Raw genomic sequence first — 18996 nt, 5'->3', positions numbered from 1 at the left:
ACACTACCTTAAATGCCAATTGTTTGAAAATTGACCCAATCTCATCCCTTAGAGGGGGTGACATTGGGTCAAATGAAACTAAAATGATGCTCAAATACAAAGATATAGTAAAAAAAAGTCATCCAACAGTGTTTCTTGTTCGAGGGAATTGTATTGACACGCTACAATGTTTGAAGTGGAGATTTTCAAACATTTGGGTGGTTTTCGAGCAATTGTAACAAAAATATTAGAAAAATGATTTTTCGAGAGGTCATTTTTGGCCAAAAACGTACCCCAACTTTAGACAGCTGCCAAAATAACAGGATTTGTTCTAGGAACGAGATTTTTTCAGCGAAGTCATCTTAATATGTCCTCTACACAACCCTTTCAACAGAAATCAGTTTCATTGAAAAGAATCTGAGAAATGATAAACTCCGTAAAAAAATCACTTTGACCCACTCTCACCCCCAGACCCAATGTCACCCCCACTGACGGTACTCTACGAATAATGAGATGGATCGATCTGACACTTATTTGAACTTCTCAGAGTATCATATCGAGGGATCAGCTGGTGCTAAACAAAACGCAAAAGTTGCACAGTCGGTGCGGCAACAGGAACCAAGTAATAATATTAAAATTTTATAATTAGCTAACAATTAGACATAATTATCAAAATAACGGAATCGACGTAACACCTTATAATGTGGCCCTCTAAAACCTTGCGGTTTCGTCAACGGATCCACAGGCGTGTATCGTTCTTTTTGCGACAAGATTCCGCCTCCCGGGTCTCCTAAGTGTGAAGGTTTGGCACGGGGAGAGGGCACCGAATACCTATATTAACACTTAGAATTTTTGCGTCTGCCTCGGGATTCGAACCGGCGACCTGTGGATTGTGAGTCCAGTGCGCGGTCCGATTGATCCACACAGGCAGACAAATTTTCAAAATAAGTTATTTAGAATTGGAGATTAAGAGTTATCGGGAACATTTTTTTCTTTGTTATCGAATTTTCTCGAATAATATAATATCATAACAGCTAATCTGGGTGTTTTAATAACAAGTTCTGACCTCCTGACAATAACAGAACTTTTCCAGTTAATATCTGATCTTTCCGTTAAAAATATAATCAATTTTTTTTTAAGAATTAACATTTGAAAAGGGTCAAACTATGAAACTTAGTGTGGTGTTTTTCCCCTAAAATCCCGAAATGAATCTTAAATGACGTTTTTTACATTAATAGTTTTTTTTTATCCCAGTGACAATCTAGGACAAAATTTGCTGAGGTTTCCGAAATAAAGAAAATCTTGAATAACTGTTAAAAATATGTTTTTTTTTTCGTACAATTGTGGAATCTTATGATTGATGCAAGCACCACCTTGAAGATAAACATTTAAAAAAATGTTTTGTTTGCTGTCCAAATTTGTACAACATTGTTCACTTTAGAAATTAACTCTGCAAAATTACAGAAACACGTTATTTATAATTCAAATTAAAATAAAGACTTCTCTCGATTTTGCAAATTCACAAGTACTACAAAAATTTTTTTAAAATGACATATGATTTTTATATATATTGTTTAACGTATTTTGATGAGTTGGCGGAAAATGATCTTTTTGTGAAACGAAATTGAAAGCACAAATGAATCATAATGATACATATTCCTTTCAGCTTTTCCGCAACAAATCTAAATTTCACGAGCTTTCACTTTCACTGAAAAAAATATTCATGCTATTTTTATGACATTTTTTGATTAAAAGGTCCAATGCTCTATATTTTAACCATTTCAGGCCTGAATTAAAACAAATGTGTTAAGATAATGATGAGAAAAAGGATCTAATGACCATACGAAGATTTAAGGCTTGCTTGGAAATTTTGATTTTGTGGTCATATATGACCAATCAGGCCTGATAGGGGGAACTTTTCAAATATCAAAATATAAGGCATGACAAAAAAATTATGATATACCTTTCATGATTTATATTAGATCTAGCGATGGAATAATCATCATCAAAAGAAAATCTTTGGATGTTCATCAAGAGAAAAAAATCCGAAGGGAGCATGGCTCTCCTCTCTCGCGCACGAAAGATCGGTAAAAAGAATCTAAAAAAATCATCATCTTGATTATTCGGCGGAACATCTTTTTCACTACTACACTTGCAAGTGTGACGTCGAAAAATGACCTGTCACATTTTGTAGATAGGCAATGTGTATAAACAAAGTGAAATTTTTTTTTGGGTGGTGCTGGCAAGGAAATTCACAAAAAATCATCAGCAGATTGATTTTCTTGGAGAATTTCGGGAGCGATTTTCTTTTGCGTGATTTGCCTCCTCTCTCTTTCGCGGGTGAAGAAAGTTCGCAAGCGATTACACCATCCCTGAAGATCACATAAAAAAAATTAAGTACAAAAAAACAAATATATACTGTAAACAATAATTTGTTAATTATTGAAAATAAACTGCTAACATATTAAAGAATGTTGAGGACCTTCATCAAGGAATATTAATACAGGCATTCGGACATTGAACAAAACAACCCATCTGATATTGGTTTCAATATTTATTTATTTCTCGAATTTCCCCCCGTTTTCTTCACGCCATATATAATCGTAGCGTAATATTTACATTTTGAGTTAATTCCTAGAGTTATGACACTTTGTTAATCCATTGTCCGTCCCCCATTTTATCTGTCTTGATGTCCGTTCTTAAACGTTCAATAATAATAATTATAATAATTTTCTTATTTGTTCCGAAACAGAGCGCGTCTTAACAGCAAAAAGCCTTGAAGCCACTCGCACACATTTGCCTCTTCGTCTTCTTCTTGCTGATTTTTTTTAAATTTATTTGTTTGCTCTATTTGTTTCTATAGCCAAAGAGCTATACACCCACACATACGCACACACAAGAAGTACAGGCAAAGTGTGTCTCACACCGACATCGAAAAGGACGAGTTTGCTCGAATTTATGCCAATATTTTTATTTTCGTTTACTTTTTTGTTTTATTTTTCTGTTCTCTCTTCTTGTATTATGTCATCAGCGGTTATCACATTTATAAGTCCATTTTTATTCGTTTTCCCTTTTTTTACTATTTTCTGCAGCTGTTGAAAACTTTTTCCTTCTTTTTTGCCGGTGCAGCTCCGGTTGCAAGTCCAACAAGTTTTACTTCAATTTTATTGAAACTTTCGGCGTCCAGACGGGGGAACTTGTCGCAACTTGTTTTCGTCCAACAACATTTTTTGCCCGGTAGTTTTTTTTACTTCTTCTTTTGCAGTTTAGGATCCAGTTTGAATGCAACTCTTCTGCAATAACCGGACTTGCTCACACACTCACACATACGTTCTCTGCCACACATACACAAATACAGCGAAAGCCAAACACTGCTTTTTCCTTGGATTTTCTTCTATTTGCGCCCTACACACTGAAATTCTTGCCGGAAACTTTTTCGTTTCACCTTTTTTTTTTGCTATACTCTGTCATTTTTCCGTATTTATTGTATTTGCTTGAAAGTTTTTCCTTTTTCAGAAAACAGAGTTTTCACTTTTTGGCTTCGGGTTTTTGCTTGAGAGCGCGCGCGCCTCAACACATCTGTACACGTGTATACTGTATATGAGGAGAATTTAATTTATTTATAAAGAATCACTTGCAGCAGCCACAAACACACCAACACACGCAGACAGACACCCACAGCTGTGTTCTTGTTTGCTCTAGTGAAGGCGGAGGACGTGTTCCGTCTGCTACAGATTCGGGGTTTTGTTCGTATTTGTTTTGGTTAGTTTTTAGCAAGTTTTTTTCAGGATGCTCGATCTCGCCTAGTTTTGAAGTTTTTCTCTTTTGAAGAATTTGGCATTTTTTGTATTTTTTGGAACAATTTTTTGAACATAGCTTACAAAACAGTCTGGAAATGAAATTATAACAACTGAAAATGCAAATCCATAGCAATTTCATATGAAAATTAATCTCAAATAAACAAAAATCTCTAAATTTATCAGAAGTTTCCTAGGTTCAAATAATAAGACACGTTTTTTTTAATTAGACATTGGAGAACGGGAAGATAGGGCAGATCAAAAATAAAAAATTTCAGAAAAGAGACAAAAAAATTATTTTTATAAATCATTACTGATCCATGTATTAATTGAGACCAAAAGTCTCTTAGACACAAATGAAAGGTAATAAGACATGGTGTTTTTTTTATTTCGAATAATTTGGTACTCAAAAAGTAAAGGCTATCACTATAGTTTTCAAGCTACGGCCAATTTAAAGGGAAAAAACGTATTTTCCCAAAAAATAGGTTGCTAAAAAAAAATAATACTTAGAAAAATATGTTTTCAAGGAAAATACTTTAACAATTGATTGTAAACTAGAGGAAATTCTCAGATGTTTTCCAAGATATGAATTTGATTCTATGCCCATTCAAAATATGTTAGCAACTCATTTTCAAAACCTTTGAGGGAAACTTGCTGGCTAACTTTCTACTGAGCTATTTTTAACTCAATTAAGAGTGAAAACGCCTTTTAGAAAGCGTATTTGAATTCTAAAAGAGCCAATTTTAATCTTAAATTTTAAATTTTGAAACCAAAATGTCTGTATTATTACTGTTGTTCTATTTTTTTATATCCTCGATCTTGAAAAGAACGTCGAACAAAAACAATAAGTATATTTTGTAATAACTTAACAAAAAATTAAAAATCGAGAATTGAACGTAAAAATATTGCAATAACAAGATAAGTAAAAGAAAATTATTAAAACTTTTATGGGCAGGAATCAGAAAAAAAGAAGAGCACCAACAAATATCAAAATGGGCAAAACACTGAGAATATAAATGGCTTTCAAATTGTAAAGAAAATAATATAAATTCCTTGCATTTTCCTATCATAATAGGAAACCACTTTGTATCTGTACACCAGTTTAAAATAAGAAACGAAATGTTTACAATTCCTTAAAAAAATATTTTTATATTATGAAACTACAGCAAAATTGAAAAGAGAACGGATTGTGTAAAGATTTCGTTTTAACTAAATTTAATACATCATTTTTGTAAATCAATTTAAATCTCAGTAAAGTAAGTAAAAAACTAGAGTTTTATTTAAAAAAAGGTCCGATAAACATAGGGAATCCCACAGCTTAAAAGATCCTTTTAATAAAGATCAATTTTTAAGTAAATTTAAGTGATCAAAAAAACAAATTCTTTTGTTAAGCATGCTTTTTACTCCAAACATAAATGTAAGACAAACTGAAAAAACCAAAATCAAGATCGATTTTTTTTGTAGAAATGGGCAAAGAATTTTATTTGAAACAAACTAAAATTCTGTATTTTTATAAAAAAAAATAGATCCATCAACAGGGGTTGGGTTCTGAGGCGATGATGCCAGATGCACAGATTTGTCGGTGTTTCACAGATATTTGAGCTTATGCCAGACATTTTTTGAGGTGCACAGACTTTTTTTAAACTTTATTAAATTAATATTTTATGAAAATATCAACCGCAACTTATTTCGTGAATCTTCAAATGCTTATAAACGCAATTTCTGATTGTTTTCATGACTGTAAATTGATAAATTTGAAATTTGAAAAAATACACAGACATACACAGACTTTTTCACAGACTTTTCAAAAAAACATGTGGCATCCCTGTTCTGAGGGTTAAATTGGGATAAACAAAATCACAAAAATTAAGATGATCCAATGTCTAACGGTACTTATAAAACAACAAAACGATGATTTTTCGATTTCAAATTAGGCTGGTACAAATTTTATTTAAAGTTTAAATTGTTTCCATTTTCCTGATGAATGCTTAAAATTGCTAGTAGTAGAAGTTTTTCTTTTGATTTGTTGTTCATCTCAATCTTATATTTCTGAAATCATAAAAGTGGAATACATGATAATATTATGTTTCCGTTCGGTTTAAAAATACCCAATTTATATCAATATTAATACTAATAAGAAGTTTTAGTTAATATTTTGGATTAAATGAAAAAAATGCTTTCTGGTTTCAAAATAATCATTAATACTTTTTGAAAAGAAATCAATAAATATAAAACATTTTGGATTAAAATTTTCAAGACATAAAAATATTCAAATAAAATGTAATCACTAAATTTCAAAAATCATAGTTTATACGCGTTTATCATAAGTTTCGAGTAATTTAAACTTTTCAAAGAACTCTTAGAATAAAAATTCTTGTTTTTATTTTAATACAACAAATTTTAGATAACTCCATATTGGAACAATTTTAGTGGTTGATTGCCTATTACATTACCAAATGCATTATCACAATTTATCATCACCGCCATGTTGGGTTACGAATTCTCTGACCACTTAAGATCATTTTTCAGGCTTGTTTATGACATAAATTTCAACTTTTCAAAATGCATTTTGATTTACAAAACTTACATCAGAAAATAGTTTTTAAACTTTGCAAACATTCCATTTGTCAAGGTCAAATTTCAAATATTAAATCTAATTTCAACGTTAAAGGCTTTAGAAAATATGATTAGGATTCTTAATAATTTGAATAAGCTAAAACAGTTTAGCACTTTACGACCTAATGTCGCTCTAGATGGGTTTGTACCTAAAATACCGCTAAAAAAACAGAATTTCAACCAATCATTCCCGAATAAAGTCATTATAAAGATGAATTTATCAATTTTCAGAAAATTTCGTATTTTCATTTATTGGATTGTGTTGGTAAAAACATCAGTGCAGTAATTAGCCTAAGCTGAGATATGGGGTACCTTTCAACAGCTAACTTATTCAAACGGTGTACATGGGAGAGCAAATTGAGCAGGATAAGGAAAAAAGATGAGGGATAGTTTGAGGAAAATTTCGTATTTTGCTGTGTGACTTGCTCATGTTACTTTGCCAATGTCTTAGAAACACACACTTTGTTTAAACACATTTTAATGCAACTTAAACACTAAAGGTTTTAATGTAAAGCGCAAATTCTAGAAAAAGAACCCAATCCTGGAAAAAAAAGGTGAAGGAATACATATATGGTTCATAATAGGCTAATATAATAGGAATAAAACCACAAAACAAAGACATGATTTCTTGCTTCGTGGAACAAAAGTTGTTCAAAATAACTTCCTAAACAACAGATACATTAAAAAACCTATGAAAAAGGGGTTGATAAAATTACACAAGAATTTCAAAATTTCGGAAAAAATAGATACTTTGTGTAAATAAAACTCTCTCCTTCTTGGAACCTCCCACGTGCAATTTCTTAACCCAATTCCGTCTTATTTCCCTCGCGCACTAAAACTCCTCCACTCAAATGAACTGCGAACACCTCCCCTTTCCGAAAGCCGTCAGCCGCCCCGCGAAGGAAACAATGTTTAATCGAGTTTCCTTTGTTATCTACTTAAATTACGACTATGTCGACGAGTTAGACGAGAGAGAGAGACAACCCCAACGAGCATAAAAACCAACCAAACCAACCGAAAGTTGCGAACATAAAACAAAAACCCCGTTTTTCTAACATGAAAAAAAACAGATCGACGTGAAAATGCGCGTATTTCTAACCAAAAATCCCACCGGGCTACGAAATCAAACCTCGTATTTGTAGCGCTTCTCTTCAGCACTTCACTTTTTTTTACTGGCCTTTTTTTTTTGTTTTCGCTGCTTCACCTTCCGTTTCAAGATGTGTGCTCCCCCCCCCCCCCCCCCTCCCAGAAAAGGGGGAAAACGATTCACGATTTATATTACAGCGGCGAACTTTTTCTGTTTCTGCCAAGTTGCGTTCCGAGCCAGCACGACGCGGCCACCACGCCGAGACCGGTGAGCATCCGCAGCCACTGCCAGGGGTGGGCTGGAAAAGAGAGAGGAAAATGAGGGGGGGAGAAAAAAGTGCTAGTGAGTAAAAACGATGGACAAGGTCGCAGAATACTGTGGAAAGAGGAAATTTTGCAACTTTTTTTAAGGCTTGGTTATGACTTCTGACTTCTGACTTCTGACTTCTGACTTCTGACTTCTGACTTCTGACTTCTGACTTCTGACTTCTGACTTCTGACTTCTGACTTCTGACTTCTGACTTCTGACTTCTGACTTCTGACTTCTGACTTCTGAGTTCTGAGTTCTGAGTTCTGAGTTCTGAGTTCTGAGTTCTGAGTTCTGAGTTCTGAGTTCTGAGTTCTGAGTTCTGAGTTCTGAGTTCTGAGTTCTGAGTTCTGAGTTCTGAGTTCTGACTTCTGACTTTTGACTTTATAACTCTGATAAATTTATCTTAAAATTATTGTGAAAATTAAAGTGAAAACATAACTGAAATTGAATTGAAAATAAATGTAAAAATAAAAGTGCAATAGACGCGAAAAAACAATGAAGGAAGTTACAGTTAAAGTGAACTTTAAAAAAAAATTATTGAAATGATGATTAAAGTAAAAATTAAAATGCAAAATAAAGTGGAAACTAATGTGAAAACTTATGTGAACATAAATTTGAACATCAAAACGAAAATTAATGCGAAAACTGAAGTAAAAATGTGCATTAAAAAAGGAAAATTAAATTTAAAGTGAAAATAACATCTTAAATTAAAATGAAATTAAAAGTGAAAATTAAATTAAAAATCAAAGTAAGAATTAAAGTAAAAATTCAAATGCAATTTAAAGTAATAATTCGAGTTAAAATATAAATGGAAAACTTAGTAGTAATACAAGTAAAAATAAAAATTAAAAAATCAAAAAGAAAATGAAAGTGAAAAAAAAATAAAAAATAAATGAAACTAAAAGTAAAAACTTAATCAAAATCAATGTGAAAAATAAAAGTGTAAATTAAAATAAAAACTAAAGTAGAAATCAAAGTAAAAGTTAAAGTGAAAATTAATGTGAACACTTAAGTAAAAACTAAAGTGAAAATTAAAGCAAAAATAAAGTAAAAATTCTAGTGAAAATTAAAGTGGAAAAAAATTAAAATTAAAGTAAAAAATAAATGTAAAAATTAATGTGAAAAATTATAGTTAAAGCTAAAGTGAAAATTTGAATATTTAAGTGAAAATTGAGGTCAGAATTAAAGTGCAACTAAAATTGAAAATTAATGTGAATATTAGCGTGTTAGTTAAAATGAAAATTAAAGTGAAAATTAAAGTGAAAATTAAAGTGAAAATTAAAGTGAAAATTAAAGTGAAAATTAAAGTGAAAATTAAAGTGAAAATTAAAGTGAAAATTAAAGTGAAAATTAAAGTGAAAATTAAAGTGAAAATTAAAGTGAAAATTAAAGTGAAAATTAAAGTGAAAATTAAAGTGAAAATTTAAGTGAAAATTAAAGTGAAAATTATTGTGAAAATTAATGTGAAAATAAAAGTTAAAATTAAAATGAAAATTACAGTGAAAATTACAGTGAAATTAAAGTGAAAATTAAAGTGAAAATTTAAGTGGAAATCAAAGTGAAAAATTTACAGTGAAAATTAAAGTGAAACTTAAAGTGAAAAATAAAGTGAAAAATTTAGTAAAAATTTATGTGAAAATTAAAGGGAAAATTAAGGTGAAAATCAAAGCGAAAACTATAGTGGAAACTATAGTGAACTTAAATGGAAAATAAAAGTTACAGAAAAGTAAAAGTAAAAGTGAAAATAAAGCGATAGTTAAAATAAAAACTAAGTTAAAATTAAGGTTAAAACTAAAATTCTAGTAAAAGTTATAAATGAGTTCAAGTGAATATATTATGTATATAAATTACACTTTATTTTTTTTAAGATTTAAATTTTTTTAAGAGCAAATCAAGTGAAAATTATTGTGAAAATGAAAACTTTAATAAAAAGTTTACTTGAAAATTCAAATTTCAATTTAAGTGACAAAAATCGAAGTGAAAATCAAAATAAAAAAATCAAAATGAAAATTAAAGCGAAAGTTATCAAAGTTATTGTGAAAAACAAACTGCAAATTAAAGCATCAATAACTAAGAAAAATATAAGTTAAGATTTTAATTAAAAAATAAAATTAACTCTAGAGTTTAAAAAAAACCTATAAACATATGAAACACAATAGCTTATAGGACTTATTCAATAAAAAAAACTCTAGAACTGAAAATGAAAATAAATTTAAAATTTTCAATTTAAAATTCAAATGATAATTAAAGTTTTCAAATTAATGTGAAAATTGAATTTAAATTGAACCATAAATAAAATAAAAATAAAATTGAAAATTTGAGTGAATGCGAAGACAAAATTCAAAGTAATTTTTTTAGTGAAATTTTAAATTGAAATTAAATTTTGAATTAAAATGAAAATTATTTTTAAACAACGTAAAAAAGAAACGAAATTAAAGTAAAAATTTAGGTGAATAGTTGAAAATTAAAGATGTAATTCAAGTGATCGTATTAAATGATAGCGAAAATGAAAATTATTGAATTATAAATAAAAGTGTTAATTCAAGTTAAATTTGTTAAAAAAAATAGTGTAATACTTAAAATAAAATTTAAATGAAAACTAAATTGAGAAATAAATGAAAAAATAAGTGTGAATTAAAAAAATGGATTTATTGGACGTTTTTCAAGAAAAAAAAATCCAGCTTTGTTCACAAAGCCACCCCCTTGTTACGGTACCCAAATCCAAGTAGGCTGAGCTGCCAACGGGTGGGCTCGAAAAAAAAACAAATCTGTCCTTTGGGAGAATGGATTATACACTCCGTTTCTGACACATGTGTGTGTGTGCGCGTGCTAGAAGACTAGCAGGGGGCATATCGTTGCAGCAACATTATCATACTGAACCTCAGCAACGCCTACTTGGACTCATAAAAAGAAGGATAGATACAAAAAAAAGAGTAACAGACAACACAAATCCTAACCTTAACTGAGCTGTCAGTGAGTTGATGGGTTAATATGTTTATCGTTGTAACCCTTGAATTCTTTGTACCATTTTAAAGCTCAGAGTAATGTAGTAAGTAATTTTTATATTAATTCAAATTCAGTTGTTTTTAAAACAATGTCAACTAATAAAATAAATTGTACTAAAGTTGTTAATTTTTATCATTTTCCCCAGAATTAAATACCCTCAAAGGGGAAAATTCCACTCCGACTTTGCCCACCTTTGGCTGTCATAATTCACGCCCCCCAAGACACAGAACACAGCAAACTTTTCGACCTGGTTATGGCAAACTGTTTCCGCCTACTTTGCTCGAGCAGAACTACGTCAGCATGTCAGCATGTCAGTACAATAGACTCGGGGGAGGAAAAAATAAAGAGTGCTGAGGATTGTAGTCGACTCTATTTTTCCTGTTGGTAGGTATTTCCTGTTTTTTTTTTCTGCACACACATTATTGTTAGGAAAGATGATGAGGACGATGGGGAGGAAAAAGTTTTTATTATAATCATGATGATAATGGGGAGGGGAAAAAAGATTTTCAACCTTGACGTGCAAGCGTTTTGTTGAAGGTTGCGTGGAAGCAATTTGTTTTCAATGAAAAATATAGAAAAATGTTTTTAAACTTCCAATGAGGTGTGAATTTATAAAAAAATAAGTAGTTTTAACTGTTATTTCAAATACATTATAAACATTGAAATGTTTCCACAATCGTCAACAATTTTCGAATTTCAAAAACAAGTGTTATCAGGTTACCAAACTTTCTACAGTTATGGCCAGTAATTAAAGGGGAAAAATCCCACAACTCCTCTTCAAGAAACTAGAAACCTCAGAACAGAGGAGAACAAAAACGAGTAACCCACGCAACCAGAACCACTCGTATCTGTCGAAGTCGAGCCAAAGCTTTTCCTTTTTTGAGCCCGGAATGATTCGTGACTTCCGCAAATTAATAGCCCATAATCGCTGCTGGTAGATGTGTGCGTGACTGTGCTGCCAAGTTCTACCGTTTTTTACACTCTTTCTCTTTGGTCAAAGTTGGGTTCTCCAAGAAGTCGGAACTTTTTTTTCTTTCCCTTCCAGATAAAGTGCTTCCTCCCCAGAGGACGCGCTCGCCGGGGAGAGGTTATCTGGTGTCCGGTTTCAAGTTTTGCCAAAGTTGTCCGATTTAATTGCAGTCATTCTCAAGAGGAAGAGAAAAGAAACTTACCTCTGGCAACGCTGCCCCCCGCTCCGCTGGTACTGCTGTACAGTTGGTTCTCGTTGAACGAGAAAATCTCCTTAAAGTCCAGTACGTTGGTGATCTCGTCGGAATCGCCGCCGCCGGGAGGGTTCGCCTGCTGGACGGTCAGCACGTGGGACGAGGTTGGCCGCAGCCGCTTAACCGGAAACAGATTCTGGTGGAACGTTGGCCTCCCGGATGGCATCGCTGGCGGGTGCTGCTCAACGGGCGGTGGAGATGGGGAAGAAGTGCTGGAGGCTGCTGGCCTGAGCGCCGGCGAGGGAGTTGTGGGTTCCGGGGAGGTCGAGGAATCTCTACTGGGGTAGCTGGAGCTGCTAGCGGTGGAAGTGCTGCCAGCTTCGGTGGTTGAGGGTAACACCGGATCTAGCACGGAGTTGTGATCCAAAAGTGGTCGACTGTTGATATCTATTGGAAAGAAATCGAAAAGACCTCAATATTTCCAAACAACTCTTCACCAAAACCTCAAAACTCACCAACAAACACCGTTTCCTTCGTCTTCCCATATTCGGTCCCGTTGATGGCAACACTGCACCGGATGACATCGTCAGGCTGGATGCTTTCGTACAGCACCAGCTGGATGCTGATCGAGCTGTCGTACAGTTCGGCCGAAGTGTACAACATGTTGCCCGTGACGTCGTCCAGCTGGTGCTCGTTGATCCACAGGGTAAGCGTTGGGACGGGGAAGATGCCGTACACGCTGCAAACCACGGTGACCAGGTTGTCGATCTGGTGGTTGTAGTACTTGAGCACAAAGTTGGACTCGGGGACTAGAAAGTAAAAAAAAGGCAAATATTAATACAACAGTCCATACTTGATTATACGAAGCCTTGATTATCCGAAGTTTCGATTATCCGAAGGTTTGTATGGGACTTCAGATAATCAAATCACGAACCGATTTTTTTTCCTATTTTTAAATTTTCTTGTTTTTAACACAAAATTTGAATTCTTTTCCCATTTTAGTCAAATTTGAGTTGTTGGTTGTCAATTAAAAATTAAAATGCATTTAATTACATCACCGCCATTTTGGCCGCCATCATGGATTTAAAAATCTAAATCATTTTAGCGTAGTTTAGGTGTCATACTTAAGCTCGACAAACAAAAAATTATACAACAAGAAAAAAAATCGTGATTATCCGAAGTGAAATTTTTCCGAGGCCTTCGGATAATCGAGCCTGGACTGTATTTGTGTAGAAATAATCAAAATCCCGAAAAGAAAAACGATAAAGAATAAAAAAAAATCTTGACATAGCGTCTTTAAAATCATTAATAAACTTTTAAGATATTGAAAAAAATCCAACTCGTTAGCCTTTGCTTTTCGAAAATAATATTTAGTCAATGTCTAATTTAGTATGACAATTTTCAAAATCTATATCTGGAATTTTCTGATCGATTTGGTCGCTTGCACAGTAAAACAAATCATAATATTACATCTGGGAAGGGGTACATCTTTTATGTCAGAAAAAATGTGTAATTTTACCTCTGAAAATGTGTTATTTTTAAAAGTGTAATGTCCCTTTTTTCAGTCTGAATTGAGGTTAAATTACCTTCCGAAATTACACCTTCAAAATTAACACAATTTTTCACTGTGTGGGCATTGTTGTAGGTAATGCCGAAAATTAGAAAAAAAGTTACTTATTGCGAAATAAAGTATCATGTTTTAAAATAATCTTTATTTTCACAAAAAAATTAATTTCCAGAAACAAACTTTTATTTATTGATTTTGGACTCAAACTGAAACACAAAGAAAATAAAATCAAGTTATTAATTGAATTGATTTTGCAATCGAAAACTACTGCAGAGTTTGTTAGAAAATTTTAAAATAATTCAATTAAAGCCTTTTGGAAATATTAATCATATTAATCAACCTCAACATATTTTTTTAAGTTTGAGAAAATTTATCACGTTTTCAAACTATCACCGATTGAAAATTTATGACCGAATATGTAGCGCTAAAAAAACTCATTTTTCGAAATTTTAGTTCTTTGCAAGGCTATATATCTAAGCAACCAAAGGTCGGAACAACAATATCCATAAATGAAACTAAGACTTGACTTTTTTTTGATAAGGTCCTATAAACAAAAGTAAACATTGAGTGTATCCTGCTTACTCCGATGGACTTTGACATAAGGTGTGAAAGGGATACACTCAATGTTTACATTTGTTTATAGGACCTTATCAAAAAAAAGTCAAGAAGTCTTGTAGAAAATTTGTGTCCATAGATGGACGACAATGAACACATTTAAAAAATAGGCAATTTTCCTGCAACTTTTAGCGTAAAAATGTCTATCTCCAGAAAAATTGTCATTTTATCAAAAAATCGAAAAAATGTTTCCACAAAATTTAAAATGATTAAAATGAAATTTGGATACATTTTCAAAAATAATTTCAAATCTCTCTAAAAATTAAATTGAAATAAAATTGAAGCTTTATGAAAAACTAAGCTTCCATCACACCCTGCATCTCAAAACTTTTTGTCGACTTAAAAATAAAGACAAATTATTTGATCTATATTAAAAATTCGAATAACCCAAATCACAATAAACATTGCCGAGGACATCAAATCAATCAATGGTGCAAATTGGCTAATTGGGCCTAAGGAACAATGGACAGAGTTTCATCCAAATGAAAAAAAAATAAAAACAAAATATTTTTTTGCGAAATTTATAGAACTGCTTAGTATTTATGCATGGTTACCTCTATTTTTTAAATATTAAAAAAAAATCTAATATTTGAAATTTTCGACATGAAACCGGACAATAAGTTGCCTTGCAATTAATTGAAATGTAGAAAAATAGTGTTTCTTGGTGATTTCCAATATGGATACATTTTTAAACTGACAATAACTATTTAATTTTCAATATCTAAAAATGAAGCCTCAGTAAAATTTTACAATCTTTCAAGTACTTTTTTAAAATGTTTCAAAGTATTCCGTGGCAATTGTAACACAGATTTTGACCCTTATCATACGTTGAAGATTTTCTTAAATTTTTCTAGCCTCGAAAAAGGCGATAATTTTTAAAATTCAAAAAGTACAGAGCTCAGAAATTTTGATTTTGTGCATCGTTCCCAAGATTGCCCCCGTTGTAAAAAAATATTTCGAAATTTGTGTTTTTTGTGAGGGGCACATTTTGAGCAACATTTGTTCGACGGAAAACAAAAATTAGCTTGTTATATGTTTTTATTTATTTATTTTGCCTATTTACTTTTGTCATCATTTTCCAGACACTTTTTGGGTGATTTTTTGAATGTTTTCATTTTTAATTTGCCATTACCTTAACCAGTAGCTATTGATTTGCAACAACCTGCATATCCTGGGACGCTAAAAAACTTGTTTTTACATAAAAAGTAGGAAAAATAAGTTTAAAATACTACCACAGAAAAGCACACTTTTTTTTTTCAAACATTGGCAAAATCACATGAACAATTAATTCTTCAGACCCAAGATATTACGAAAATTGAAGAAATCTCCTCCCAAATCCTTTTCGAGGGTTCGAAATCGGTTTAAAGTTGATTTTTCATTTAGAGCTGATCAGTTTTTTTTTGTTTTGTTCCAAGAGGACTTTTTTTTGTAAAATTATGAGGAGAAGTAGAAGTCATTATCCAGTATGACCATTTCTTTAAAAAAAACTTTTAAAATATCTAAAACTTCCTATAAATATGCTTCAAAGAAATAAAGATTCTAGAGTAAAACAAACAGAAATAGTGTCCAATATTCAAAAAATAATATCTCGCATTTATTTAATCTTAACGAAAATTAAAAAAAGGTGTGTAATAAGTTGTTTATGGCTTTGTTTTAAAAAAATTGCGGAGGTTTCACAAATTTTACTTCTTTTGACATTGAAAAGAAGTCCTTAAGCGGTTTTTATTATCTTAATATTGGTGGCAGTGCGTGGCCGAATGGTTACGCTGTCCGCTTTGTAAGCGGATGATTCTGGGTTCGATTCCCATCTGCTCCAACCTTCCATCGGATGAGGAAGTAAAATGTCGGTCCCGGCCTTGGTTGTTAGGCCGTTAAGTCATTCCAGGTGTAGGAGTCGTCTCCATGCCATAAGTACAAACAACACACCAAACCAAGCCTACTCCGGTGGAATCGCTGGCGGCGGTTGGACTCGCAATCCAAAGGTCGTCAGTTCAAACACTGGGGTGGAAAGGTCCTTGGAGTAGAAAGAGGTTTGGGTGCTCTCTCCATTCAAGCCTTCGGACTCCTAGGTTCGAGCAGAAACTTGCAATAGAGACCACAAAAGACCCGGGGGTCGTTAATGTGGATGGTTTGATTTTGGATGTTGATTTTTGACCCTCAGAAATTAGATCAGATTCCAGAAATTAAAAATAATGGGCATTTTGCTAAGTATTCCAAAACTATAAATAAATTCAATGATTTCAGTGCCAATATTTTAAAAGTTTAAATTCATTCTGTCATTCTGCATAAAACAGAAATAATCTGAATTTTAGATATTGTGTCAAATTACAAGTTTTTCGAATAAAAAAATGAACATGATCAAATATACATAACTTTTTTTGAAATTGATGCAAAATAATTTGAGAAAAATTGCAAAAAATAATTGTAGTTCAACAGTGTCCAACACAAACCGAAAATGATAAAATAAATAGAAAATATCTCAAATTAGTTTTATCTTCTTTTTTAATTTTTTTTTCAACAGTCACAGTTTTGAAAGCTGTATACTGCCCATGTTCGCATAAATGTCCCATATGCAAAAACAGCAAGCTGAGAAAAACGCTAAACAAGTTTGTCCCACACATAAGGCTACGTGTTAAGTTTTCACGAAAAACTGGATTTCCTCCTGATTTCTAGAACAAAGTACTGGATGTTATAGGCTCTTTTGAAAGAGCACACGATTTTGAACCAAACTGCATCAATAACTCAAAAGTGATGAAAATGCATATGGAACATTTATGCGATCATGGGCAGTATAGTTTTTTGCAAAACACCAAAATAAACAGTTTAAAACATTGAACTTCAAGTGAACATGTGCCAGAGTCAGAGTGTTATAATATTACTTCAACAGTGTAGAATAATCAATATTTACATATTTTTCTATGATTTTGGTACATGTTAATTCATTTTAAAACATTGTTTTACCAAAAAATAACATCAACAACAAACCAATATTTTTCACAAACTGTAAAAACTCCTAAAAAATAACTCACCAATGACCACCATCGTCGCCGACCGGATGTCCTCGGTCTCAAAGGTAGACACCACACACGAGTACTCGCCGGTAAAGTTCCTCAACGGCTGCACCAGTGCCAGCGCCCTGTGCTTGTGCATTTCCCTGTCACTCACGGTGTAGCTCCGGTTGACCTGGTTCTTCATAAAGTTCATCCCGGACGGAGCCCTCCCCGGGGGGATCCACTGGTAGATCGGCTTCGAATTGAAGTACCACTTCAGCACGAAGCCCTTCTCGTCTGGGTCGATCTCGTACTCGCAGTCCATGACCAGATGCTCGCCGGAGTGGCCACCGGAAGCCGAGCTCGAAGCGGATCTTACCGGCTGCTGCTGGGGGTCTTCGTCTTCGTCCGGGGATTCGCCGTACCGGCCGTACAGGGCGCGACCCCGGCCATCACCGTACAGCTCGTTGCTGGCAACACTGTGCTCGCGGTGGTAATTCGTCAGGACGTACGCTCGTGGTACGGAGAGGTGGGTGATTTTGACTCCGTTGCAATCTGTAAGGGAATGAAAATTGAGGGAAACCATGTTATTATTGTTTTATAGAGTCTTCAAATTTCAAATAAGAATTATACGCTCCCGTGGAGACGCTCTGTACTTCAGTCTCCATCGATTTAGAACGAGTCGTCAAGCACGTATAAAGGCTCGACCTCGACAATCGTAAACAATGAACCATTCGCAATTAAACTCGGGGGTTGTGGGCCGCTCTACCGTACGCATCATTCCATTTGAAGTCGAACAATCAAATTTCGCCTATGGCCATACCTTGTAGTGGGTTCCAAAGCCTAACCCAACCCCACGGCAGTGACATCGAGCAATAAACAGCTTCACACAGAGAGAGAAGTTGCTCTCCGCGCACATTCATTGTCCTTGTTATCGGTTGATAGCTTAATTACATCCATTAAACCGTTGCTGCTGTTTCTCTACTCTCGTACTTTATCCCCGGCCAAGGACTTCCGACTACGAACAGGATACCATGACGAGTACCGACGAGCTATTCATCATCTCCGCGAACAGGCGAAGCCGGTGGAATTTTCCATGCGAAAGCAGGGTGTTGACTCGATACTTGGAATTTTGAAATGATAATTGATTAAAAAGCTACAGTTTTTGTAATACTTTGAAATTTTTGAAAAAGAAAAAAATATTATGATATGATAGTAAGATTTTTGAATTAGCTTGGCTTGATTTGAGAGCAAAAATTCAATAAAAAGCTACATATAGATCCAAGAATTTCCTAAAAAAAATATTACGAAATTTATGTTTATGTCAAAGTTTGGGGAAAATAATCAATTAGGTAATGAACATTTTTGTAAAGTGACATGAAGCTAAAATACTTTTAGTTTAAACTGTTATTTTATAAAACTTATCTCACAACTCACAACTGAGTCAGTTTTGGTACAGAGGATGCAGTTTTTAACATTTATTTATAGAAACGGAATTTTAGCAATTAAATTTTGTTTGATCGTATTTTTTGTTTGTTTTGAAAACCCCATTTGGTTTTGCTTTTAAAAATTTCAAGACATATTTTAATAAAATTGAGACGGAATTTATAACTATATTTAATTATTAAATTTTATTTTTTTAAATAAAACTCGAAGATACTGCTTAAATCAAATCCAACAATCGATTTGACCCTGACTGAAATCTAAGTTGAGTTTGATAAATTATGTTTAGTTTTCTGCAATCTTGGAAGAATTTCTGTACTTTTTAGTTAAATTTACTTTTGAATTGACTGCAACTAGTACCTTTCGTGAAAGGAACAAATTTCAGGTGAATTTTCTGTCTGTTTATGTTATAAATACTTGACAG

The 18996-nt window shown here is 32.9% G+C and overlaps 1 protein-coding gene across 1 annotated transcript in view; it reads right to left on the bottom strand.

Moving 5' to 3' along the window:
* Positions 1 to 7634: 7634 nt before the first annotated feature.
* LOC120412742 (uncharacterized) overlaps positions 7635 to 18996 on the bottom strand; it is a 295057-nt gene continuing 283695 nt past the window's right edge. The window contains exons 2-5 of the mRNA XM_039573333.2: positions 17169 to 17684; positions 12473 to 12766; positions 11967 to 12404; positions 7635 to 7777 (exon numbers count right to left, since the gene is read on the bottom strand). Coding sequence (XP_039429267.1) covers positions 7671 to 7777; positions 11967 to 12404; positions 12473 to 12766; positions 17169 to 17684 — 1355 coding nt within the window. The 3' untranslated portion in view covers positions 7635 to 7670. The remainder of the gene's footprint in view (positions 7778 to 11966; positions 12405 to 12472; positions 12767 to 17168; positions 17685 to 18996) is intronic.

Source organism: Culex pipiens, chromosome 2 (genome assembly GCF_016801865.2).
Source record: "Culex pipiens pallens isolate TS chromosome 2, TS_CPP_V2, whole genome shotgun sequence".
Taxonomy (NCBI): domain Eukaryota; kingdom Metazoa; phylum Arthropoda; class Insecta; order Diptera; family Culicidae; genus Culex; species Culex pipiens.
The sequence above is the reverse complement of the archived record's forward strand: the minus strand, read 5'-3'. Positions and strand labels throughout refer to the sequence as shown.